The sequence below is a fragment of the Aythya marila genome, assembly GCF_965140915.1.
Source record: "Aythya marila genome assembly, chromosome: 1".
Taxonomy (NCBI): domain Eukaryota; kingdom Metazoa; phylum Chordata; class Aves; order Anseriformes; family Anatidae; genus Aythya; species Aythya marila.
Window position 1 is genome coordinate 153,334,098 of NC_139042.1, and position 25,274 is coordinate 153,359,371.

Consider the following 25,274-nt stretch of genomic DNA (forward strand, 5'->3'; position numbering starts at 1 on the left):
TGGAAATGAAGGTGATCTAAACCCAAGCCCAGCTTTGTTTAACTGTGTTACGCTCCTCTCTCTGGGGCTCTGCTGACATTGTATGCTGTTTTCCAGACTAGCACCCGGCATTTTGCATGGACACATTCCCAATGACTTTCCAGGCGAAGAGCTGTGACAAAAACCTAACCTGTTATGTTGTAGGGCACTTCCTCTTTGCCCTCGCCTAAGCAGAGAGCAGCATTTATTTGGGATATTTATGGCTGCAAGGAACGGTACCCACGTTGTACAGCTCACCAAACAAAAAGGAAAACCCCACCATTAAAATGCAGCTAAAGAAAACACGCGAAAACCAAGATGTGGAACAAATCCCAGCTTGAATCATCTGGCTCCAGGACCTGCGTGGAGCCCATTGAGCCTGAGCTAATATCTATTCACAACATGCAAGGAGCAAAGACAAATAGGAATGGCTTGGTGCTAAAGTTTTGCTGTGCCGCATCCGGAGACAACACCGACCCCTCTTCTGCTCTGGCACCGATCGGGACAATGTTCCCTCCATGCCCTCCTCGTGCACCTCCAGGAAGGCCTCATCTCCTTTTTGCTCCTTTGCCTTGCATTTTGGGGCACACATACCCGCTGAAGCCTTTTTTGCAAGGCTAATTGACCCCACAGGATGCGATCTGCTGCCAGCACAACATCAGCGCATCCTCCCGCTCCCCTGACCCGCAGGACTCTTGCAGGCAGCACGAGCTGGGCAAAGGAAACAGCCAAAGTTAAGCCAGCTCCCATGAGCAGAACAGGTGATGGATGGAGAGGATGTGCACGGCGCTGAGCCAGGTATTTTGGAAGTGCTCAGGAGGAGGCTGAAGCTGCTGGCGGGGAGCGTGGTGGCGACAGGTAGCTGGGCCGGGTTACCTTTTAAATCTGCTCAGCTGCAGGCGGATAAGATGCGATCAGACCTTTAGGTGTCATTTCCTTTCCACCTCTCTGTTTGCTTGCAGGGTGTTTTCCTAATTTCATGTTTCTGGGAATCCTTCCCAGCTCCAAAGATGGGTAAATCTTGGCGAGGGCTCTGTGCACAGCGCAGCTCCCCGGCAAGCTGCAGCCCCCCAGGAGCGTGCCCAGGCGCTGGGCAGGGCGAGCAGCTCACCGCAGCGTAGCTGCATTGGCCCTGCAATAAGCTGTCACTCTGAGCAGGGTTTAATAGCTTCATTAGATTAATGAGCCTGGATGAACCGAGCCTGGGCAGTCCAGCCAGTGCAGCTGGAGCGAGCACCACGGTTAAGCTAAGGTAGCCAAATTTTGCCAAAGAAGAGGCTGAATGCCGATGGCTCTCCTGCCTGCCCCAGACACATCCCCAGGAAACCCGACCCGTGGCTGTGCTGCTGGCGGTGATCCCACAAGTGCCTGTCACTGTCTGAAGTGTTATCTCTGGGGTGCTCTGATAAGCCTCCGCATCTCACGGGCACTTCAGAAAAGAGCAATAAAATAAGATGGCAAGCAGCTCGCCAGCACACTGTCCCAGTCCCAGGCTGCCACGGCTGGTTGCTGTTTCAAGGAATGGTTTTTGGGCACTGGAAGCACTCTCTGGTACCGTAGCTATGAGAAAACCCTGCCCGACATCGATAACTCCCCTCTGCAGTGTTATCAGAGGCCTTATCAACGCACGCAGCTGGTGCCGGCTGCAATGAAATTCATTTCAAGCCTGTTTTCTTTGCAATTCCTCAGCTGGACATGCTTGTATCAGTCACAGGGGCTGAGGAAATTGATCCTATCCCAGTGGAAGTGCATCCGCTCGGCAGCATTTTAACTCATCGGGCTGAAAATCCCCCCTCCTGCCCTGCTGCCCACACAGGGCTGGCCTCGACAGCTGAGCTTTGGCGGTGCTGGTGAGCATTTGAAGCCCACCAAAGAGTTAAACCTCCTGGTGCCTCACCGAGGCCACCGCGAGCTTCCTGACATTTCTCCCTTCAGCGGTTTCTCACCCTCTTGCTGCAACCCTCCGAGAGCCGCCCGAGCACGCTGCTGGCGTTGGGTTTGCAGCTGAACGGCCCCGTGGTGGGCCCATGTGTGAGATCTGCCCCGTGGTGGGCCCACGTCTGAGATCTGCCCCGGGAACCTGTGCCTCACACCTTCCCGGGGAGGCCGTGCTGCAGCTCCAAGGTGGGCACCAGACCCTGGGGCTTCTCCTCCTCTATGGGTGGTGGATCTGGCCGGCATCAGCAGCTCTTGGATGGCCCCAGAAGAGCCCAGTTGTCCTTCTCCTTCCCTCCCACGCCAGCACGGGGGCTCTGAGCTGCATCTCGGTGTCCCCAAGCATGCAGCTGCCACCAGGCTGGATGGGGAAGGAGGTGCTTCTCGCCCAGCTCAGACAGAAGGAGATGGGGCAAATCCCAGCGAGAAGACAACGTGGAAGCAGAGGACACGCACACGCACTTGGGTTTTCCCCTTTTATGTTGTGATAAGGGGCTCTCGCCACGGATGGGGTTATTTGTGCTGCCCGATGTGACCCAGTGGTGCGAGCCCATGCTGAAAATCGCCTTGCCTTTAAGATTGTCAGTTGAAAAAGAAAAACGAAACAAACAAACAAAAAAAGCCAAATGCATTTCAGGAAGTAATCCAGGGAGCAGGGCTGCCAGAAACCCCTAAGAGAGAGCAAACAGTCCTTATCTGGTAAAGTTTTATGTTACTTAACAGCAGCGCAAGTTTAATGGCATTTTTGTTGTTGTTGTTTCTGCTGCACACAAGGCATCATTTCTGGGCGGATCCTGTTATTAGCGTTGGTCCCCAACTATTTCTATCAGGGTGTTTGCTCATCTTCCCCTCGCCTCTGCTGTAGCCTGATTGCTAGGAATGGTGATTGCCAGCAACTGTAATTTCTTTAGATCTGAGGCCTCCGAGCACTCAAGGAAGAGATAAATATCCTTGTCTTACCCTGCTGGCTTGGTGACCAACGCCAGAAATGTCACTTTCTTGTTTTCCTCCCTGCCACCAGCAGCGCAAAACGAACAAGGGCATCAGATTTCAGGAGTGCTTGGCTCAAAGGGGGACTTTGTTTGTGGAGGCGGGCTCGAAAGGGCATTAAAAGGGCTGGCATCCCGAAGGGAGAAACCGAGATGACCTTCCGGGTGATTTTCTGCAGAAAGGGCATCAGCGAAAGTTGGGCTCTGCGGCCATTACCCGGGCTCTGTAGCTCAGTGTGAGGGAGTTAACCAAATGTCAAAGTCCTTGCACGCAGGGAGCCCACGAACCACTTATCAGCAATGGCCACATGGTGGAAAAAGATCGCATAACGGCGGCGGAGACGGAAACATTTATGGTTAGTTCCCCTTCGCAAAGGGACACGCGGAGTCACCCACGCCTGTACCAGCAAGGAGCAGCCCCTCGGATGGGCACCAGGCGTCCCGAGAAGTGATGGAGAAGCGCCTGTCCTCCTGCCTCTAGCTGGTACGTCCTAGGGGTAGACCCTGCGGGGTTTTAGCAGCGGGGTTGTGGGATTAAAGCCCAGCGCCCACCCGACACCCTGCCCGGAGGGGCTCGCCCACGCCTCCCACCTTTAGCATTGAAAGAAAACAGGCCCACGGAAATCTGAAAACACAGATGAAAAGGCTTTGCCTTCAAAGCCTTGCACCTGGCCAGGCTGGAGCATGGGGCTGGGGGAGGCACAAATATTTGCGGGGCTGACTGCATCGCCGAGGAGCGCGCGCTGCCTTCAGTCGCGAGCACACGAGTTTCTCGGGTAGCGAACGAGCTGGGCTGGGGCTCAGCTGTGGCTGGGCGGTGTTTTATCTCGCTTAACCCATCGGAATTCATTTGCATGCAGAGGTTTGGATTTTAGACCATTTAAGGTTAACTCATTGCAATATGGTAATCGGCTTCTTCCCCAAGGAGCAGCCGCCGGGGCTTAGGGAGCGCGAAGAGCAGAAGTTGCTCTGCGAGTGTGGGGCGAGAGGTTTCTGCCACCTTCGTGGTTGGGCTCGCTGCACCCCCGGGATGTCCCTGCAGAGAGCTCAGCTCCCTTCCCGGCCCCAAACATCGTGCCCAGAGCTCGATCCCTCTCTCCCCAGCAGGGGAGGGGCAGGAGGCGAGCGCACAGGGCACGCTCTGCGTTCTCGCCCTCTTCCCGCTTGCTGGAGAGCTCATCCGAGTCGCTCTGCTGAGAGATCCTCCTCGCTGCCAGGTTTGGTTGGACTTGGCCGGTGGATTCAAACCGTATTGTGGGCGGCTGATAGACAGGCAGATAGACAACGTGATCGTGAGAGCTTCGTTTCTGTACAAAATCGGGCTAAAAATGACTCCTCATCCCGAGGGAGCTTGTCCAGCATGTCTCAGTCTGAAGTATGCAAAGCAGAGAGAAAACACTACAGAGGCAGCAATGGTTAGGTTGCTAATTCAAGACCCACAGTCAAATTTCTCCCCTACCACAGACTCTCCGATTGGCCTCCAGCAAATCATATAATTTTTCTAATCCTCAGTTCCTTTTATGTAAAACAGAGCCAAAGGTTTGGGGTTTTTACCTTTTGGAGATGGTACGATGGCTACGTAAATTAAAAATGTTGAGGCGCTTGGATGCTACATCTAAGCCTACAGCCTCGGTCTGCTGCTGCCATCAAAGCACCTAAGATCATTAAAATAAAAAAAAAATAAATAAAATAAAAAATATGACTTCTGCAGTCTGGGTCCACAACCCCAGACCCACGTGGGTTTGGAAAGATGCCGCTGGTGGTGGTGTTTCAGCCCACGCTACACCACTTCTGCCTCACTCTGGTCCAGGGTAAGAGTAGCAAACCCTTGTCTTTCCCCACACCAAGGTTGAAAGGCGTGGATAAAATCCCCACTGCCACAAATCCGTGTAAGGGAGGTGCAGATGCCCCGGGGAGGCGGAGGGACCTGGCTGTGCAGTGAGGAGTGCTCGGTGTGGCAAACACTGTTTGTCACAGGACAGGGGAGCTGTGGTATTGCAGCTGCCTCTCTGCGCAGGGATGCTATTCTGGCTCCCATTTGTGGTCTGATGTTCCTGAATATTTGCAGTGGCTGGGTTAACCCTTTAGCTTTCTTTCTGTTTAACATGGAAAAAGTAGTGGCTGTCTTCAAACTGCTCAGGGAATAATACCTGAAGCAAGGGATAACAAAGGAGGTCCGAAATTGCAATGCTTTCTTCCCATCAGTGTCAACCTCCCCCTCTGTGATGGGCGTTTGCTGGCTGGGGGAGAGGAATCGGAGATTGCTGCCCATCCCTAACGGGATTTGTGCTCCCCGAGCTGAAATCACCCACGCAAGCAAGGCTAACACCATCGCTTGCCAGCCCTCCCCCCCAAAAATGCTGTCATGGACCCGATGCAAATGGAATCGTGGCTGCCAAATTCCCCTGGGGCTGTGGGAGCTGAGGGCTCCCTCCAAGCCCAGCTTTCTGCTGTCCTGGAGAGCATCCTCCCACGGATGAGAGACCTCATCCCAGTCCCGGAGATGGGGATGTTGTCGTCTTTGAGGTGTCTTCCCATCGACATCATGGAGGTGGAGCCTTTCAGGGTCCTCAAGGACTGGCATTGGTGTTCTGCCCCCAAATTATCGCTCTCATATGGCGAGAACTTCACTTGTTGTACCATTGTCTTCCCCCTCTGTCCTCATTCCTCTCCCCCAGTACTTCTGCAATGCTCCTGAGGCACTTTTGAAGCCAGGGCACCTCCGGGTGCCTGCAGCCCTCCTTCCAGCTGAGTTTGGGGAGGGGAAAATCCCCCTTCGCTTCTGCAATCTCTTTGTGCCAGCTCCGAGACCATCTCAACCTTGGCCTTAAAATTAGGATGGCCACTTCTCGGTGCTGGCTGGGGAAGATGGTGAGGACGGGCAGAAGATGGGGCCGTGGGGCCTCTTCTTCCTCAGAAATCTCTTGCAGATCCCCATCGGGATCCACCGGGAGCCGCTTCCAGCCACCAGGCAGCCCAGCTCGCCCATCTGATAACCGGCAGGTTGGAGAGGCGTTGGCACTGCCACTTTGTTTTTGAGGCTCTGTTTTTCTAAATTTCCAGCAACTCGCGAGGAAGGGTGTTCTCTGGCGCTGCTTCCTTTTGACCTTTCGTGAGCTCCCGGTCGCGGGGGGCGAGGTCCCACGCTCGCCTTTCGGCGGCTTCGCAGCCGTCTCGCCCGGCCGGGTTTGTTTTGGTTCTCCTTGCCTTTGTTTCCCTTTCCACCACGGATCGGCCCGACGAGGAAGAAGGCAGAGAAAAAAAAAAAAAAAAAAGTTGAATTAAGACAAGGCAGCTTTTTTTTCTTTTATTTTTTTTTGCCTTTTTTTTTTTTGCGGTTCGGGTGCAGGCGCAGGCTCTATTTCTGGCACCGCTGCAAACTTCCTGCACGTCGCCGGGCAAAGCAGCAGCTCGCACATCCCCACTTCTCCTTGCCTCCTGCATTAAAAATGAAAAGAATAAATAAGAATGAGAAAAATAATAAAAACAACAACAACGAGGAGCGCTCCTGCCCTCCGCTCGCACCGGGAGGGATGCTGCCGCACCGCCGGCTTGGGCACGGGGGGGGGGGGACCGGCCTGAGGGGCTGCCCCGCATCTCGGTGCGGGTCGGGGAAGCCCCCCCGGGGGTGAAAGCCCCCCCTGGGGGTCTCCTTTGTGCGGGGAAGGAGGCGGGGGGCGGCGTGGCCGCTGCCCCGGGGGAGGGGAGCGGGGGGCGGTGGCAGCCCGGGGGGGGCGGTCGGGCGCGCCGGGGGAGGAGACAGGCGGGGAGGGCGGCACAAAAGGGGCTGCTGCAGCCCGGCTCGGCTCGGCATCCCCGGCCCCAGCCGTTCCCCACGGTCGGAGGGGAGGAGGAGGAGGAGAAGGAGGAGGAGGTGGTGCCGGGCCGCTCCGCTCCGTTCCCTCCGAGGAGGAGGAGGAGGAAGGCGGCGGGGGGCTCCGAGCCATGCCGGGGGGCGGCGGAGGGGCCGGGGGCGAGCGGCAGCCTCGCCCCGCCGGGGGCCCGGCGGGCACCGCCGCTGCGCCGGCCGGGGGTGAGTGAGCGAGGGGCTGGGGGATGAGGGAGGGAGGGAAGGGAAAAAAAGGAGAGAAGGGGGTCGGGGGGCGAGCACCCTCCCCGCTGAAGTTGCCCCCGGGGCTGCGGGACCCCCCCCGCGCTCCCCATTCCCCGCAGCCGCCACCTGCGAGTTGGGGCTGCGGCGTCATCCCCTGCGGGCAGCGCCGAGCTCCCCCCCCCACCCCCCCCCGCCGCTTCTCCTTCTCCTTATTTATTTATACGATCGCGTGTTTTTTATTTATTTATTTATTTTTGCTTTTTATTTTATTTTTTTTTTTTATCCCCTCCCTCCCCATAATCCCAGCATCCCCCGCTAGGGAGCAGCGGCGGCGGTGGGGAGGAGGGAGGCGATGCCGCCGGGCCCCCCCCCCCCTGCCCTGCCCGCAGCTGCCGGGGATGGAGGCAGCCTCCGGCCGGGGCACCCGCAGCCCAGGCCCGGCCTGCTTGGCTTGGGGGGGGTCACACACACAGGCTGGGGCTTTGTGCCAAGCCTGCAGCAAGCGAGGAGTAACAGGAGTGCGTGCGTGGGAGGGAAAACACCCAGACAAATGCAGCGTGCGGGCAGCATCCAGCGGCCCTGCTCCATCTCCACATCTCCCCCCCCCGCTCCGTCTCTGCCCCAGACCCACTGCGAGCCCCCCAGGATGAGAGCTGGCTGCGAAAGGATGCAGGCACCCAATTCCTCGGGTTGGATTATTTGTGGGCTGGGAAGAGCTGCGTGTCCCTGCTGGAGTGGCACGGGCTGGCGCAGCTCCGTCCTTGCGAGAGTTTCGCTCCCTGGGCGAGCGTGACAAGGGTGATGGGAAACACGGCAGCTGCTGCGGCTCGGGACTTGCTCAGACAGCTCCGTGAGGGAGGGAGCGGGATGGAGAGAGGCACCTCTCCGTGCCTCATCCTGGGGTTTTCCTCCGGGGGTTTCCACAGGCTGTGTTTCCATGAGCTTCGCCGGGGAGCCCTGCTCCTTCGCAGCATCGAAGCTGGGGTCTTGCGCTTCTGCTCCACACCAGGACAGTGCTCGGGCCACGAGAGAAGCCCGCACAGGCAGCTCGGTGTGGGTGCCGAGCACCTCCCCTCCCAGAGAATGGCCCTCCAGTTAACGCCAAATCCCTCCCCGTGAGTGGGAAGTTCAAGCCCGTGAAAACACTCCGTGGCACGGCTGCTAACAAGTACGACTTGAGTCACCAGGAACCCCCCCAGCCCTGTGCAAACTGAATTTCAAATTCCCACCTACTCTTGTTCCTGCTTGTCCCATCCCAGCAGGATGTGAGTCAGCGGGCACTTTTCGGGGCCCCCTGCTGAAAGAGCAGCTACCCTGACCTGTAGGTCCCACCCTCAGAAGTGGTGTTCAAGTCCAGCTGGAGCCCGTGACTCGTTAGCCACTTCCAAGTCCTGGTTGCTGCCAGCTCCTCCAAGAAGAGCTGAAATCACACAGGACCTACCATTGCTTGACCCTTGGACTGCAAAGAGCTGTCCTGGAGGGGATGGAAAACCAAGGGGCTTCCCACCCTCCAGCACACCTCTGGTTTCCAAAGCTCCCTGAGCACAGCCATAGCACCTGCGCTGTATTTTCAGCCTCAGTAGTAGTGCTGGGAACATCATCCGAGTGAGAAGCAGTCCCGTGAGCTATTCCTGGGGAGCCTATAGCGATATAAAGCAGGCTTTGAACGAAAGCCATCGCGAGCTGCCCAACAGGAGCGAAGCTGGGAGTCCGCCACCGTGTTGTCATCAAAGTCCCTCCTAGATTTATGGCCCTTCTACGCCCTCAGGTGATTTTGCAGCAGTGGTAAGCAATCCACTGCGAGGTATAACATTCCCTCCCCGTGAGGACTCTCAGTTGTACCTGCACGGCTTGTTTATTAATGCTTTGGATACAGCAATTATATCCTTAGGAGAGGGGAGGGATTTGGATTTGCTGCAGGTGCGCTTTCTTGCCTCGCTCCAAGTGCAGTTGCCCAGCTGCTGCCTCACCTGCCTGCACACCTTGGCTCTGAGGTGCCCAGAGCGTGAGGAGCTTGAACCAGATGGGGCTTGGGGGCTGAGCCACGGTGTCCCTCTGTCCTTCCCCTCAAATGTCGGTAAGGTTGGGGAAAGAATGAGCTGGCTGTGTGGCACGCAAGGATCGTCTCAGTGAGGCAGTGAAGGAGAGGAGGTGGAAAATAGTGGGTGTATTTGCACTTCAGGAGATGGCCACGACTGCGATCATCTATCGAGAGCACTCGTGCCCAACAGGGGATGGGAATAGCTGGTCTGGGGGCTGCTGCGCTGTTGCAGTGGCTGCTGTCGCTGGCGAGCTCTCTTGGGGAACGTCCGTGTGAAGTTTGTGTGCGTGCGCGCTTCCCGTGCTCCTGGTGTTTATCCTTCCCCTCCCGTTCCCACGCACAAGTGGTTACATACGGCAGGGACTTCGTGGCCTGCCAGATGGCTGTCACATGCCTATTGCATGTCTTCGAGGGCCGCTTGCGTGACGGGCTTGGGTGGGTGTTCGCTAGGTGCATGCGGGAACGCACACGAGCCCTGCCGGGTGCGCTTACAGGAGAGCGCTCGCACTTTCATAGGGTTTATGGCTGCAATAAATTTGGCATGTATAAGCAGCCGCTGGGTGCAGGAGTTGGGAGTTGGTCGGGACAGCAGGTTTGGGTGTTATTGTGTGTGTGTTCATTGCATGAAGGACACCTTAGCTCAGACAAGTTCCCTCCCTTGCTTTGTCCTGTCAGTGAGCAGAGATAAGCTCTCTCTCCTGGCAGTGTTGATAGCTGAGTTTTCAGTGTGTTGTGTCTGAGCCTCCTCCTGTTTAAAGAGCAGCATCTTTAAGGTGCACCTGCTATCAAAAAATTGATTTTATTTATTATTTTTTTTCCCCCCCTCGTGCACTGGATTGTAAATGTGGAGGAAGGAAGCACAGGAATTTGGTGATGGATGGATGGGGCGAGCCGGGCCAGCCTTCATTTCTAAAGGCTGCTTAGGTTTTAGGTGGGGTTACTTGCTCTAAAATGAGCCCTTTGTACATTGTTGGAATCCGTGACCCAATCAGTGGGACGTAGCCGGAGGAGGTGGTGCTAACGAAGGCTGGTACAGCTGACAATAACTCCGGCAGAGGGGGCGGCGGGGGGGCACTGGCTGGCACAAGAGGCCTCTTCACATCGTTAGGTCAACGTGAGGTGCTCGGAAGGGCTGGTTTGAGTTCTCAGCCCTGACTGGAGAGGTAAGAGTGTGTGGCTGGTTGGCACCACCTGCTTTTCCCCACTGTCACCCGTCAGTCATGCGACAAAGCCAGGCCACGCTGCATTTATCCTGATGACAGGATGGCATCTCGTGGTACTCCACCAAACCTTAACAGCGGGGAATGAAAGGGGAAGGTGTGCACAGTGCAGTGCAGGGGGACGCGGGGTGCATCCTAGAAATGCCGAGTGTTTCCACCCTGGATGCTCCTGGGGAGATGGTGGCACATCTGCAGCGCACGTGTGGGCCGTGCTGTCAGGTCAGTGCTGCAGGCTGGCCGTGAGGAGCCTGAGCCTGGGTTATGGGCGGTTCTGGGTCAGGTTTTGGGGTGCTTGGACAGTTTGGGGAGCGTGCTGCAGGAGCAGTGCTAGTAGCAGCCTACACCGCCGCTCTGACATGCAGCAAGAGCACCCCGTGCCTGTATCCCTCTGAAATGGACTCTGGCTGCAGCCCTCAGGAAGACAGAAGCGCGATTTCTTCACCTTCCTTTTCTGATCTTTGTCCTCCCTGCAGTGCAAGCCCTTTACTTTCCCCAAGCTGCCCCTGAGCACAACAGGTACCTCCAAATGCCTGGATCGGGGTGGATATATTTTTGTGCTCAGAAACTTGCCTGGTGTAGAGCTGACCGGTGAAAGGGAGTGCAGCTCTGAGCTCTCACCAGGCGGGCTGCAGGAAGAAAAAGCACGAAGGGATCTGGCTGCCTTACAAAAAAACAAGGGCTTGTTCTTGAGCTGTGATTTAGGAAGTGATTATTCTCGGCTTGAGGATAGCAACAGTCACCTGAGCTGCTTGCTGTGGGGGCCTCAGCCTTTCATACCAAGATAACACCCCCCTGCAGTTGAATAGGCAGCTTGATGAGCTTGGTTAACATTTCCTGTTTCCCCAGCTAAGGGAGTGCCCGGGCCACTGTCTAAATAGGCTTTTTGCAAAAAATCCTCCCTGGCTGTGGTGTCTGAGCAAACTGAGCTCTGCCAGAAGTCTCTAAAGCAACATCTGCAAGCAGTGGGAGAGGTGGATGTGACCCTGCAGAGAGGGGGAGAGGCAGTGGGGGCAGCTCCTCTTGCTGATGAGCCGGTGCATTGCCTTTTATTTAAAAAGGTTTCCTTCCAAGAGCCTCGAAGCAACCTGTTAAGCTTCTCTTAATTAAGCAAGCCCGTTAGCTGGAGGTAGAAAAGTGTCGCTCCTGTTTCCCAACCAGGGAAACTGAGGCAAAGAGCAAGGCTGGGACGTGCTCAGAGCAGCACAAGCAGGGGCTGAGCATGACAGCGATGACCCAAGCGTGGCACTTCTTGTCCTTGCTTTGCTGCCGGCCATCTCAGAAATCCTGAGAGATACCCGTGGGCTGGGTGCGGGTCCTGAGGGGTTATTGCTAGCTTGTAGTCGCTGTTTGCACCCTGCTGTCCTCATCACAGCTATCGCCTCCTTGATCTGCTGCCTAATCTACAATCCCAGCACCCTGCCATTTTTCCTTGGTGTGCAAATCCTTGCGGATTGGGCCAGGGTCAGTGAGCGTAATCAGACTTTGTCATCCCTGTGAGGATCTGGGCTCGTATTTGTCCTGGGGTGTTGCCTTGTGTGCGTTTTGCATGCTAGCAAAGCCTCAGCAAGCGGGTTGGAAGCACGTTGAGAGACCTGATGCAAATGAAACCCACCGCATAACATCTTCGGCAACTGTGAAACCTGTGATCTAAGCGCAGGTATCTGCCGCGCTGACTTTATCTGCGTTAGGATCCCCTGTTTCGACATTCAGATACTGGAACCGCGCTGAGAGCAAGCGCGACAGCGTGGCAAACAGGCAGGGAAGGGAGTCTCTGTCTCCTAGATGCTGAGCCCTTTAAGAGAGAAGGGGAAGGTAAGCCGGAGCCCTGAGATTTTAAGCGGGTTGTGCTGAGGCTGAAGAGAGGGCTATGGCAGCGCTTTCAGTTCCTCCTCTGCCAGAAGGAAGGCTTCTAGCTGGGCGCCAGGGAGAAGGAGGAGGACAGAGGCCCGTGCAGACTGAGCATGTTGGGCACGGATGCATCTCGGAGCCTGCGGGAGCTGGAAGAGGTAGGGGCTTTGGAAGGGCTCGCCCGCGGAGGGGCTGGAGGTGGATGGTGCTGCGTACCTGGGGGTCCTGAGCTCAGGGAGCTGGCTGCATGGGGTAAATCAGGAGAGCGGTGACCAGCACGCGGTTATCAATGACCCCACTGCTGAGGGGAAACCTCAGCAGCCCCGATTTTTTTTTTTTTTTTAAGGGAGGCAGCATCTCCCTTGGGCAAAAAGAGCGGGGCAGAGAAGCGGGGAGGGGATTCCATCTTTCAGCTCAGCCTTCCCCGCGCGTTATTTGTGCTAGCAAAACTGTTTCCTCCTTGCTGCCTCCGGAGCATGTTCGGTTCCCTTTTCACCTGCCACGGCAGCCCCTCTCTCCTCTCTGCCTTACGTGCAAGCAAGTGGCACCGCGCAGCCTGCCCTGGAGGGGCCACGAGCTGCTGCTTTTCCCCCGGCGCCGTGCGAGGTCTCTGGAGAAGAGGTGGCTCAAAGGAATTGCTGTTTTCCCCCTCGGTGCAGTGTCCCCAAATACCTCCTGTCGTGCTGTTTGGCGCAGGCCAGGCCGTAAGCGAGCGGCCGTCGCGTTCTGGTAGATGTGCTGCTGGCACGGAGCCTCGGTGGCCTTGAAATCCCTGTGCAGCAGCAACTTTTGGAGCAAGGGTTGACCACACCTGCGTTCAGCCTGGCCAGGGGGGACGACGGGATTGCTTCTGCATAATTTAGTAGTCTCTTGAATTATTTATAGTGCAGTTGGGCTCTGGAACAGAGCCTTCTTGCTTCCCGTGAGCGCTGGGGGGGGCAGGGAAGGGGAGTTTGTCAGGCATCCAGGTTCGCACACTTTGCGATGAGGAAGTGCTGTGGGTTTCCTTTCTGCCCGTGTTTGCCTGCCTTTGTGCAGCTGAACCGCCTTGTAGATGTTTCTGCTGAAAACAACAGGAAAAAAAAAAAATGCAGTTTTGGTTTCTGTGCCCTTCAGGTGTGGGGTTCTGCTGAGTATCTCTGTGGCTTGGGCTTCCTGAGTTCAGAGTGCTGCCTCTGCAGCAAGGAGGTGATGTCAAGCTGGAGACGGCGAATCTAGTCCTTGGATTTGGTCCCTGACTCAATAACAGGGCTGTGCCATGGATCTAGGGCAGGGATCATCAGCACTGCTCTCTGAAATATTCAGAGGCTCGAGAGCTTTTAGTTTTTGAAGGCCCGTGTTGTCCTGCCAAAGTGTTTTGTTTTTTTTTTTTTAAGCTTTGGCATGACACGGCACATCGGATTTTACAAGAGAACATCAGGACCCGTGGACTTGAAAGACAAGGTGATCGAGCAGCAGCCTGTACAAACAGCCCAGCTGAAATTCCCATCATTTCTCAGTTACTAAACCCCAAAGAGCAACCAGTTGAGGGCAGAGGGGGATTGGGGTGGCTTTTTTTCTGTTTTTTACAGGCTCTTGCAGCGGAGGAGCATCACAAAGATGAATTGCTGCACGTACTGCATGCGCTTCATCCCCGTTGGCCCTCTGCCTTGTGGTGGCAGGTCGCTGTGCCGTGCAGATGCGATAATCCCGCTCCTGCTTAGGTGGTCCTGCTGCCTGGGACACGGCTGTGGGCTGCTCTGCATTGCGTGTCCTTTCTTCACCACTGACTCTCACGGGGGTTTATACACTAGCTTTTAGTGCCTTCCTCTTCTCCTTCACTTCTGGCCTGGCCGGGCAGCTGATTTTGTCAGAAGCAGAGTTCAAGATAAATGTTTGTGTTATTGAAGACCTGAAAGGGGAGGGAAAGGGAAAGGAACTTGGCCTGTAGTCAAGAGGTGGTGGCAGTAAACCACACGCTCTGTCCTTCCGTTGAGCAGAAATGCTTGGCTTCCCTGTTTTTGTCCACATGCTGTCGGTTTGTGGCTTCTACATTTGGGAGAAGCTGGACATGTAATCACTAGAGGTCCCTCAGCCAAGCTGTGCTCTCCTACCTGACTGTGGCCTGCAACAAACCCCTTTCTTTCATTACACGGCTTTGCTTCCTGTTGGGAAAGCTGGCAGCTGGCTAAATGCAAAAATTCCTCCTAGTCTTTCCCCAAGAAGTAAGGTGATGTTAGGGAAGAGTGGGAAGAGAAGCGGTATCGAGGTCTGTGTGATGCCCAGGGTGACCTGCGCTCAGTCCTGGGCGCTCAGCTTAATCTGGAGATCAGGGTAGTGCTTTGCCTAGTGAAAGGGGATGTTTGCACAGAAGAAGTAAACATATTGTTGAGACCCAGGCCTGCTGCAGTGCCTGTAAACGAGATCCAGCCATCTGCGGGAGGCAGAAGAGAGATTTATGTGACCCCGAGCTAAGTGCATTAGGAGGCTTTTGATTTCATTCTGGGAAACTGCCCCTTTTCGTGGTGCCATATGCCTGCTACCGACACAGAGCCGCTACCGGAGATTTGATTTGCGTGGATTTAATCCGAGGGGCTGCGATGCTGCAATCAGGAGGATTACACGAGCAGGGGGCCGTGTCTGCACAACCGGAGCCCGGGGTGCTCTGTGGAGCCCCGTGCCCTCTGCCTGCTCCAGAGGTGGGTGCCTGGGTTGGTTCGCTTCTGCCTTGGGGGAAGGCGTTGAAGAGCTCCCCGCCTATCGGCGCTTTCCTTCCGAAAATAATAACCAAGTGAAGCGGCAGCGGGGGATCCAGGCGGCACTGTGTCGAGGTCTTGCCTAAGTCTTGAAAGAGGAAATGAAGAACAAAGGCAGAAGAGACAAATAAATAAGGGTCTGTTCTTGGTCCAAGAAAAATTCCCAGGGGTGGGTGTAACGCTCTCGGGAAGATGCAATGCTCCCAGGGCTGGGGCTGGGTTTTGTGAAATAAAATGAAAGGGGAAAGAAAGGGGGGGATCAGGGGGTGGGAAGGGGAGAGAGACACCTTAGGGAAACCTCTCAGCATGGAGCCAGGTTTCTCTGGCTGTTCCCGGTGAAGAGGGGTTAATGCTTTTTGCATGGGGTTGGCTGGTCACCAGGCATTCAGAGAAGAGGGGGACCTGGGGGCTGCCAAGCAGGACCCCTGTGGCCTGAAAGAAGGGGAGGAGGGGAAGGAGGAGTCTGGGAATGCTCTTCCAAACAGTAATAGATGGGCTACTGTGGGAAAATGAGCGCACTGCCAAACCCCAAGTGGTTGGTGATGGATGGGGGAGGAAAGAGGGCGGGGATGGAGGGCCAGCTCTTCGCTGTGGCCGCCAGGATCTCGCTGCTGCTTCATGGCCTCTCTTTATTTATTGTCTTTCTGGGGTTTAATTATTCCCCTCCTCGACCGAACTTGGAGAGCTTTTATCCCGGGGATGCACAAACAACTGCCACCCATTCCAAAATAGCTGGAGGCAACGTGGTTTCTGTCTGGGTCTGTGTGCTTTGCCCGTCGCTGTGGCATCAAGTGCTTCTTGCTTCATTCCTTCCTTAGCTGCCTCTCTCCAGCCTGCAGGAGATCAAAATCGCCCTGCTTTTGTCTGCTCAACCTGCACCTCCCAGTTCCTCGGGCTGTCACCCAGTCCCCGGGAGCTCTCCTGCTTTTCTTTGCTCGCTTGCATGGTCTGGTGCGCGTCTGCTGTGTGCCCTCATCCTCAGCTCCGAGTTTAATCTTGGCTGCTCATTTTGGTGCTGTTCTCAGGATTCTTGACTTGTATCCTGCTTGCTTGACATATGTGGACTGCCTGCCAGGGTCTGCTTTGAAAGCAGTTGTCTGCTGCTTCTTCCAGATCCCTCTTTGAGATGTTCTTCTTTCCTGATGCTGCCAGGAGATGTTATCAAGCTCACGGCAGTTGAATGGGAGCCTCAGTGGAGGCTTGGTTAGATGAACCATGCTTAAAAATTGTCCCAATTCTCTAAGCATCTGAGGATGTAACTATATGAGGATGTGACTATGAGAGTTTTGGTGAGAAGTGAACTGCTGAAATCATTTAGGAAGTTTCTGCTAGTCAACTGCTTGTTCCCATCCCTAGGCACTTCTCGAAATTTATTTACTTTTAACTGAGATTGGCTGCTGATTTGGGCTTGCAGTGCAAACTTTGATATGATTGTACTGACATTGGAATGGTAGTGAGCCGTGATGGTGGTGAGTGAGGGAAGAGAACCTATGAAGCCACGGCCTGTGTTTCCACACGCATCACTTGGTCTGTGAAAGCACGATTTTCCTTTATCCTCTGATGAAATGTTTGTGTCCTGCCCCGCTCTGCAAGACACTGAAACTAGCTGGGAGTTCTTGTATAGTTCTTTGATTAATCCTGTGGCCTGTTTGAGGACATAAGCTGCATTTGCATAGTCTCATCCCAGTTTCCTTTTGGATTCCTTGTCTCATGATGGAGCATTCCTTCCTTCTAAGACAAGTCAAAAAGCAACGGAACCAGCAAGCTCTGCTTTGCATTGCTATAACCACTGCACACTTGAAGCAGCAGTGCTGTGTCTGGCTGGGTTTCCCACCTTTGGAGGGTTTGTGTGTACATACAGAGTGCAGTGAGCAACCCCTCAGATCACCCTTTGGGTCTCAGGACATCAGTCTTGGGACCCAGAGGTGATGCAATCTCCAGAGCCATAGCAGTGCTCTTCAGGGAACTGGGTATTTTGAGGAGGCAGTAAGCAGGGCTGAGGAAGAGTCCTTCCAGGATATCAGGTGTAAGTGAAGGAGAGAAGAGGGTAGAAGTGCTATTTTTCCTTTAGTGGATAGTCCTTATCCTAGTGGTGCTAAGGAATTAAGATTGTGGCTTCTGAGAGCATCTGAAGGATCTGGATGTACCAAGGCATCTCGAACCATGGGAATTACTATGGTGGGACTGGCCTTGGATGGGGAGAGAAGATTAGTTACAAGGGAGCCTGGTACAGCTGAAGGACACTAAGAAGAATATTTGTTAGATTCCAGTGGAGTTAGAAATCCAGCTTGAAGTTTCCTTTAGCATGCAGTGCTATACCCTTGTGATGTCCAAGTACTTGGATAAAATTAAATTGTGTCTCATAGGCCCTTCTTGGATTTCAGTAGAGTTTTCTAGTCTTCTCTGAGCAGATCTTCTTTTAAACCGGGGGCTGGAGAATTCTATAATTATGCTGCTATTAGTATTATGGTAGTTACAGTAAGAACAATCTGTTCAAGTGGAGGGATTTATAATGGACTCTGAAGGTGTTCAGATGTTGGTTTATTCTGGTGACTTCTGGAAGATCAGTCTTGAGACAGAACACCATCAACAAAGATCACTTCATTGCCAGGTCCCATCTCTATACTGAAGGTTAAGAGCCGTGTACCTATCTTGCTGTGGTTGGGGATGTGGCATCTAAGATAACAAAGTCGTAGTGTCTTGGCCAGCTCTTCAGTGGACTTTTTGAGAACGGTCAAAACACTGAAAGCTCCTGGAAGGTGTGGAATCCAAAGGTATCATGCCTCTAGGAGGTGAAGAGGTGGGCGGCCATGGTACTTTAAATAAGTAAATAAAAGGCAAAAAAGCTGAGGCATCTCCACTGCATCCGTCTTAGTTTCAGTATTTAGCAGACCATAGCTTTTGGCTTGTAGCCTTTCAGTTTCCTACAGAAGTGCATAGGAAAGGAGACACCTTTTTTTCCTCTTTGAGCACAGATGATGCTGGTCAGCTGAGGCATTGCTAGGCTTTGGACACAAACCTGGTGCTTGGAGTTGACATGATGTATGCCATGTGTCCCCCTTCAGTGGGAAGGGGAAGGCAATGCTTTGGTTTCTCAGTTGTGCTCTGGCCAGTTGTGCATGGCCTTGTGTAGATTCACCCTTTAGTTGTTTATTTCTTCATCCAGCTTTCTTCCTGGCTTGATGACACCTGTTGGTGAGCAGATGGCATCTCTGGAAGCCAACTAGATGCTATGGCCATACCTGGTTGAGAGCAGTCACCTTATGTCTCCCCTTGCCTCCTTGTTGAAAGGGAGAGAAGATGCTTAAGACAGAGCCTGGTTCTCCCTTTGCCTGACCTTACTTGAAGGGTAATTGTACTGGATGTCTTGCTCCAGCTGATTGTGCTGGCAGTGAGTCAGTGGCACCTTGTGGTCGATTGCCTCAAAGCTGCAAAGGAAATGCATAGCATGAAGTATTGCTGTTTTGCATTGGTGCTGCAGGCAGTAACTCTTAATGAAGGTGGTAGAAAAAATAATACGTTCCCTTCCTGAACCTTCCTGAAATTTGGATGGAAGTGGATGCGGACCTGCCTGTGTTCTAACCACCTTGTACTGTGACCCTCCCAGAACTTCTTGGTAACATCCTCATAGCCCACAGTCTCTGAAAATCCTTCACGTGAGAGAAATGCTGAGCACTACCGATGTTCTGGTACATCCTGCTTCTCTCCACTTTCCCTGCTGTTCAGCTTTGTAGGATAACTTTCTCTTCTTATCCTTAAGCACAGTCAAGTTCTGCTGTCCTTGAGCTAATTACATTTAATTTGTAAACAAATAGTAGTTTAAATATTTTTCTTACTTTTGTGGGTGTTTGCAGATCAAAAGTAATTAGAGATTCTGGTGTGTTTTGAGATACTGTGACCTTGATGTATGATTTGATCCCTGCACCCCATGAATGGAAGGTAGACCTGTCATAAAAAAAAAAGTGAAGTATCTGTTTATGTTTGTCTGTAGCTAGAGCAGAGAGACAGTTTGGCCCTCAGTGTGAGGCGGAGGATGGAGATCATGCTGGATTTTATTCTGCCGTGTGGTAGTGATCCTGATTTGAATCATTGCATTGTGCTGAAGTGTCTGAGTGATGGGCAAATATGACACTGAGTTGGGTCTTAAGGGATAACTCCAGGCAGAGGAGATGGGCATTTCTGTACTGGGGAGTGGGAACTAAAAGCTTCTGTTGTGGCTTGTCCTCATAAGCATCTTTTTCCCCTGTCACTACAGGAGAGGTCCAGAGAGTCTTGAGTCCTGTGCCCTAGCATGCCAGAGGCTGGGGTGTTGTGCATCCAGCGGCCTGTTGCATGGCCTCTTGCCAGTGTCCTCCAGAAGAGAACATTAAGATGGGTGGCTTGCCAGCTCTTAGCTGTGCATATCTTTCTCTCCTGCTCCTTGAAATCAGGATATGATTTCAGGATGGTATAAATTAACAGGTCGCTTGATATAATGGCAAAGTAAAACTGTAACAGGTGCCTGGGAATAACTCATGCACTACTCTGAGCTATCTTCTTTGAAAGCCGTTCCCCTGCATGGCAGAGACATATCTTCTTCAAGCAAGGAAATATCAAGGGTGGTCCCTTACAAAAAGAAGCTTTTGGCTTCTCTTGCTGAGGCTGAACATTGCTGAAGTTGTTTATAATTGTATGTTCCCTAAAGAGCTTTGTCTTAAAGGAGCTGACTGTCCATGCTCCTCCTGACTTTTTCTTCTACTTAAACATAAAACCAGCAGGGGGGAAAAAAAAAGCTTTAAACCTGACAGCAACTTGATCTCTCTCCCTGAGATCAACTTTACTCTTTTTCTCTCCTCATTCAAAATTGTCATAGGGGAAATCTCTTCTTGCTGTTTTCTGTGTTCCTGGTAACTGATGGCTGCTTTGTGACAGAGCAGCTGGGGTTTCTTATGACAAGCTGAGATGTCTCCCTGACTGGTACCTCCTTTCTCATTTCAGCCACATATAAATGTTCTGGATGGGGAAGGTGGGTAATAACATTTTCCTCCCCTGCTGGCCTTTGTCTCCAATTAGCCACCACTCAAAGACACATCTTTCACTGCAGTGCTGATCAGAGGACATGGGAAGGGATACGTGACTGATTTTTAGCATCTCAGCCCACCCAAGGGTGGATGAGCTCTCTCTCCACTCCCTGTTAGAGGAATCCCTGGCATGTGAGAATGGAGTGGGTCCCAGGGAAGGGAAGGGGTCTTGAAGAGGACGCAGCTTCCTTGCTTCCCTCCTTTTAGGAGGGGGATAGGAAGCGGGTTCATGTTCCCCCTCCCTAACAAAGGCAACTGAGCAGTGCAAATTGCCTCCTGGGAAATGTCGGCAGCAAAACAGCAGAGGGTACTGCAGGGCCAGCTTGCTTTGGCAGAGCTGCAGGGGAGGGCTGTGCGCACCAGCCCGGCTCTCCCAGACGCAGGCTGCAGTAGCAGGGAGGCAACGCAGCCGAGCACGGGCTGAGTTTTGCTCGTGGGTGAAGAGCTGCAGAGCCGTGAGCTGAGCCTGACAGATAGTGATGTATGCAAATGTCAAGTGAGGAAAACATGCTTTACTTCCTAAAAACGTGCATCCTGCTATGTTGACATGGCACACGGGATCCCAGAAAGTGAAGCAGTTTGTTAAATGCCAGGAGTTAGAACCTCTGTCTGGGATTTCCTGTGGCATGCGGAGCATCGCAGCCATCTGGGAAGAAGATGGAGACCTGCCGTGTGTGATTCCTTCAGTATTCATCCTCTGTGCTGGTCCAGCCCAGAGGATGCTGGCTGCCGTGCATTTGTGTGTCCCTTAGGAGCTGGAGTGAAGCCAGCACTAGCTGGCAGCCACTGGGATTGCCTTAAGGGAGCAGGCCAGCTCTTCTTGCCTGAGCCTCAGCAACCTGATGTCTTGAGGTAATGCCTCAGAGCAAGCACAGGACACCCCATCGGACAGAACTGCACTAGTGTACCAGCAAGGGGTGTCTTCTCCTAGCAGCCTCTGCTCCCTTAGTCTTTTCAGCTTCTTCCCCACACCTCAGGACAGCAAAACTGGTGACGTGCAAGGAAGAGGTGCTGGATACACCTTGACTCTGTGAGTGATCTCACTGCTCCAGAAAGACATTAACTGAGCCTTAAAAATAAAAGTACCCTGGGCACAATTAGATTCTCTCAGGGGTGTCTACAGCCTCATTTCACCCCCATTCCCTGCAGTGAGCACAAGACTATCCTTTACAGCTTTGAACAAGGGAACAGCCAGGCCCTCCATGGCAGGGCCACCACAGAGGTGGCCGCCCAAGAGCTGGGCTGTGGTGGGTGCGGGAGGTGGTGAGGGTTTGCCCAGTGGGACCCCGTGAGGAGAGGCACCATTTCCTCCTCCTGCCCCAGGCCTGACAAGATGGCTTCCTGGGGGGCACCAAGCCAGGATCCTACCCTTGACCCACCCTGTGCTGTGTCGAAATCTATCAGAAGCCATGACAAACATTAAGAAATAGTGAAGCTGTAAGTTTTGTGCTGGCTTCAGGCTTGCAGTCCCCCTTTTCACGCTGAAACAACCCCGTTAACATGGGTGTCCTCGTGCCGCTGCCGAAGCACAGGGGGCAGCGCCAGTGAATGGCCTTTCCTCACAAAAAAAAAAAAAAAAAGCAACTGTGAAGTATCTAGAAATGCTTGCTGCTGAGCTGAAAGGCATCAATATGGACAACCCCTCTATCAAAGTCCATGCTGGAGCCCTCGGTTGGGAGCCCAGATACGTTTTCCTTTGGGCAGTTGCCATCTGCCTAATTTATGGCTTTTCACTTCAGCATTAAATTCTCCCCAGGTTAATCAGTAAACGCGCCTTGCCGTATTTCACTCGCTCCCCTCGCGTGCAGCAGGAGCAGGCCAGGCACTGCTCCCCACCATTCCCACCCAGGACGCACGTGGGCTGTGGGGAGTCCCAGAGGGGACAAGGGGAGCGCCCTGGCTTAGGGCCGGGTGCTTGGTCTGCCTCTGGGTGCCACGTGGGGTTGATAGGCGATGGCACGGAGAGTGGCATGCACGTCGTGCAGACCTTTGGCCTGGGAAAGGAGGTGCTGAGGCATACGTGTGGGCGCAGGACTGTGGTGGGGATCTGCTGTAGAGGATCACGTCACATTGAGGAAGAACTGGTGGGTTTCTTGGGTGTGGAGGGAGCTCTGCCTGCCTCTACGTGGGGAGTTTTGTGTTTTTGAGGGGAGAGGCAGCCTCTGCTTCACGTAGGGCATTTAGGTCACCTTGTTCCCCTGCCTGTCTTCGTCCCAGCCTTCCCTAAACAGCAGAATGCAAATGCCTTTCCTTGATCTCCGTGGTGAAGTATTGACTGAGGTTGTGTTTTTTTCTTTCTTTCGTCATTTTTCTGGATTGTGGTATTCAGTCATTTTTCTGCCTGACAGCAGCTCCATGCTCCTGGCATGGGCTGGAGGAAGGGAGGTGGTGGAGGGAGAGGATGAAGGTTGTATTTCTTGTTGTTCAAAGGGCTGAGCACCACTGGCTTCTTGCTGGCTTGACATGGATCAATCATGATGGCACTGCATTACCAGCAGAGACAGCGAGGTGGTTTTTTTATAGCCTCCTTGATCCAGATGCAGAAAACCTCACCATCTGGTCCAAAGAAAATTAAAAGCAAAGGGAGACATCTGGAGACGTAGTGGACTTGAGAAAGAGGGGAGGAGAGTAAAAGCAATAATCTTTTTTCTTTTTTTTTTTTTTTTCTTCCACTCTCTGTTCCCTATATGGACTCAGCTAGCATTTCCTAGGAACAAGGATTTTTTAGGGTGTGTGTTGTGAGCAAACACTGGAGAGATCTGGGGAGCGTAGGTGTTTTCCTGGTCTTGGCAGCCTGGCTAATGATCTTAGTCCCTTAAGACTGCCTCTCCTATGCTGGTTGAGTTTCAACTGCGTTGCCCTCTACTCCCTCTCATCCCCCCTGCTCTCTGCTCTCTCTTTATCTTCCCCTGACCTCCTGGTGATCCAAGGCCTGAGGAGGCCTGCGTTTGTTTCTGTCAATGGATGGGGACAAATCAGCCAAGTGTGGTGAGTTCGCTAGATTGTGAATTCTTGTTTTTCTGGATTTCCTGTCTCTCTACCCCACCAGCAGCACCTTTCCTGTCTTTATGAGATTATAAGACTGTAGCTGATCTAGAAGAGGCTTGGCTTGGCATAACCTAGCCAAGGCAACAGGCCCGCTGAAGTTGGCAGAGGGTGGGGGGAGATGTTTTGGATTCAAGTCTTGAAAAATGCATGCGGAATTTGGACTTTCTGGCATCCCCAACCTGTCTTCCTACCAACGATAAACTTTTTGCACCCCGGTAACTACTGACCATGACTTTCCTGTTCGTGGCTTTTCCACAGGATGAAGATGAGACGCCATAAGCTCTTTCTGACTCTCTGCATGGCTGGTCTCTGCCTCATCTCCTTCTTGCACTTCCTGAAGGCCCTTTCCTATGTCACCTTCCCCCGGGACCTGGCTTCACTTAGTCCCAACCTTGTCTCCAGCTTCTTCTGGAACAATGCCCCCGTCACGCCGCAGGTTAGCCCTGAGCCGGGGGGTGCAGAGCTGCTCCGCACACCCCTGTACTCCCACTCGCCCTTGCTGCAGCCCCTGCCTCCCAGCAGAGCCAGCGAAGAGCTGCACAAAGCCAACTTTGTGCTGCCGGAAGACACGACGGAGTATTTCGTCCGCACCAAAGCCGGCGGCGTCTGCTTTAAACCAGGCACCAAGGTGTTGGAGAAGCCACCCACGGGAGGGCGGCCGGAGGAGCGAGCGGATGGCGCGGCCTCGGGGCGACCCGCTCGCAAGCCGCTAAGCTCCCAGACCAAGCGGCGCAAGTGGGTTGAGTGTATGTGCTTGCCGGGCTGGCACGGCCCCAGCTGCGGCGTTCCCACCGTAGTCCAGTACTCCAACCTGCCCACCAAGGACCGCCTGGTGCCGCGGGAGACCCCCCGGCGGGTCATCAACGCCATCAACATCAACCATGAGTTTGACCTGCTGGACGTCCGCTTCCACGAGCTGGGAGACGTGGTGGACGTCTTCGTGGTGTGCGAGTCGAACTTCACGGCCTACGGAGAGCCGCGGCCCCTCAAGTTCCGCGAGATGCTCCTCAACGGCTCCTACGACTACATCCGCCACAAGGTCCTCTACGTCTTCCTGGACCACTTCCCCGCCGGCGGCCGCCAGGACGGCTGGATCGCTGACGATTACCTGCGCACCTTTCTCACCCGGGACGGCGTCTCTCGCCTCCGCAACCTGCGCCCGGACGATGTCTTCATCATCGACGATGCCGATGAGATCCCGGCCCGCGACGGCGTCCTCTTCCTCAAGCTCTACGATGGCTGGACGGAGCCCTTTGCCTTTCACATGCGCAAGTCGCTCTACGGCTTCTTCTGGAAGCAACCAGGCACCTTGGAGGTGGTCTCAGGCTGCACTATGGGGATGCTGCAGGCTGTCTACGCTACTGACGGCATCCGTCTGCGGCGCCGCGAGTACTACACCATGCCTGGCTTTCGGCAGTATGAGAACAGTACAGGACACATCCTGGTGCAGTGGTCGCTGGGCAGCCCCCTCCACTTTGCTGGCTGGCACTGCTCCTGGTGTTTCACCCCAGAGGGGATCTACTTCAAACTGGTGTCAGCCCAGAATGGGGACTTCCCCCGCTGGGGGGACTACGAGGATAAAAGAGACCTCAATTATATCCGGGAGCTGATCCGGACTGGTGGGTGGTTTGATGGTACTACGCAGGAGTATCCCCCTGCTGACCCCAAGGAGCACATGTATGCTCCCAAGTATCTGCTCAAGAACTACCAGCGATTCCACTACTTGTTGGAGAACCCGTACCGAAAAGCAGAGGGGGCTGGGTGAGACCACTGGGACTCATGTGGGAAATCAGAACTTTTGCAACAAAGGGAAAGAGTCGGGTGTGTTTTGTCTGTTTCTTTTTTTTTTTTTTTTCAATTCCAGGTGGGGTGTGCCATTTCTCCATGGTCTCTGCTCTCCCTCCCTTCTCTTCTTCCCGGGGTAATGCCTGGGGACACACATTCCTCGGTCAGCTGAAGGGAGGCCTGGGCAGGAGGAGGGGAGAGGTGCAGGACCTAGCCTGGCGGTAGCATAAAGACTTCCCTGCGTCTTCTGGACCCTTCCTGCTGGCTGGGGATAATCTCTCTGCAGCCAGCTGGTGGGTTTTCCTATGGGGGAGGCTGGGAAGGTCTGCTGGGGAGAGAGGGCAGCTGTTCCCATCCATCCTCGTTCGTTGTGGATCGGAGCAAGCACAGATGTGAGTTTGGGCTACTCAGTGAGCGTGTGAGTCAGCAGGCACAGACTGATGTGAGTGGTCACGTGTGTAGATGTGTGTCACAGGCATTTTTCTGGATGAGTGAATGTGCAAAAGCATCTCAATATGCATTTATTTTTTTTATATACCTC

The 25,274-nt window shown here is 53.9% G+C and overlaps 1 protein-coding gene across 9 annotated transcripts; it reads left to right on the forward strand.

Moving 5' to 3' along the window:
• Window positions 1–1,662: 1,662 nt before the first annotated feature.
• MGAT3 (beta-1,4-mannosyl-glycoprotein 4-beta-N-acetylglucosaminyltransferase) lies at window positions 1,663–24,770 on the forward strand. 9 transcript variants are annotated; one of them, XR_014318192.1, is made up of 2 exons: window positions 1,663–3,426; window positions 13,482–13,493. XR_014318192.1 is itself a non-coding variant. In XM_082768220.1 (2 exons), the coding sequence occupies exon 2, from the start codon at window positions 23,208–23,210 to the stop codon at window positions 24,711–24,713; it is 1,506 nt and encodes a 501-aa protein (XP_082624346.1). In that variant the 5' UTR covers window positions 1,663–3,426; window position 23,207; the 3' UTR covers window positions 24,714–24,770. The 9 variants fall into 9 exon arrangements, 6 of the variants coding, with proteins under 6 accessions (XP_082624346.1, XP_082624345.1, XP_082624349.1 ...); XR_014318193.1 differs by lacking the exon at window positions 13,482–13,493 and adding an exon at window positions 5,873–5,994; XR_014318194.1 differs by lacking the exon at window positions 13,482–13,493 and adding an exon at window positions 3,868–3,970.
• Window positions 24,771–25,274: the final 504 nt, after the last annotated feature.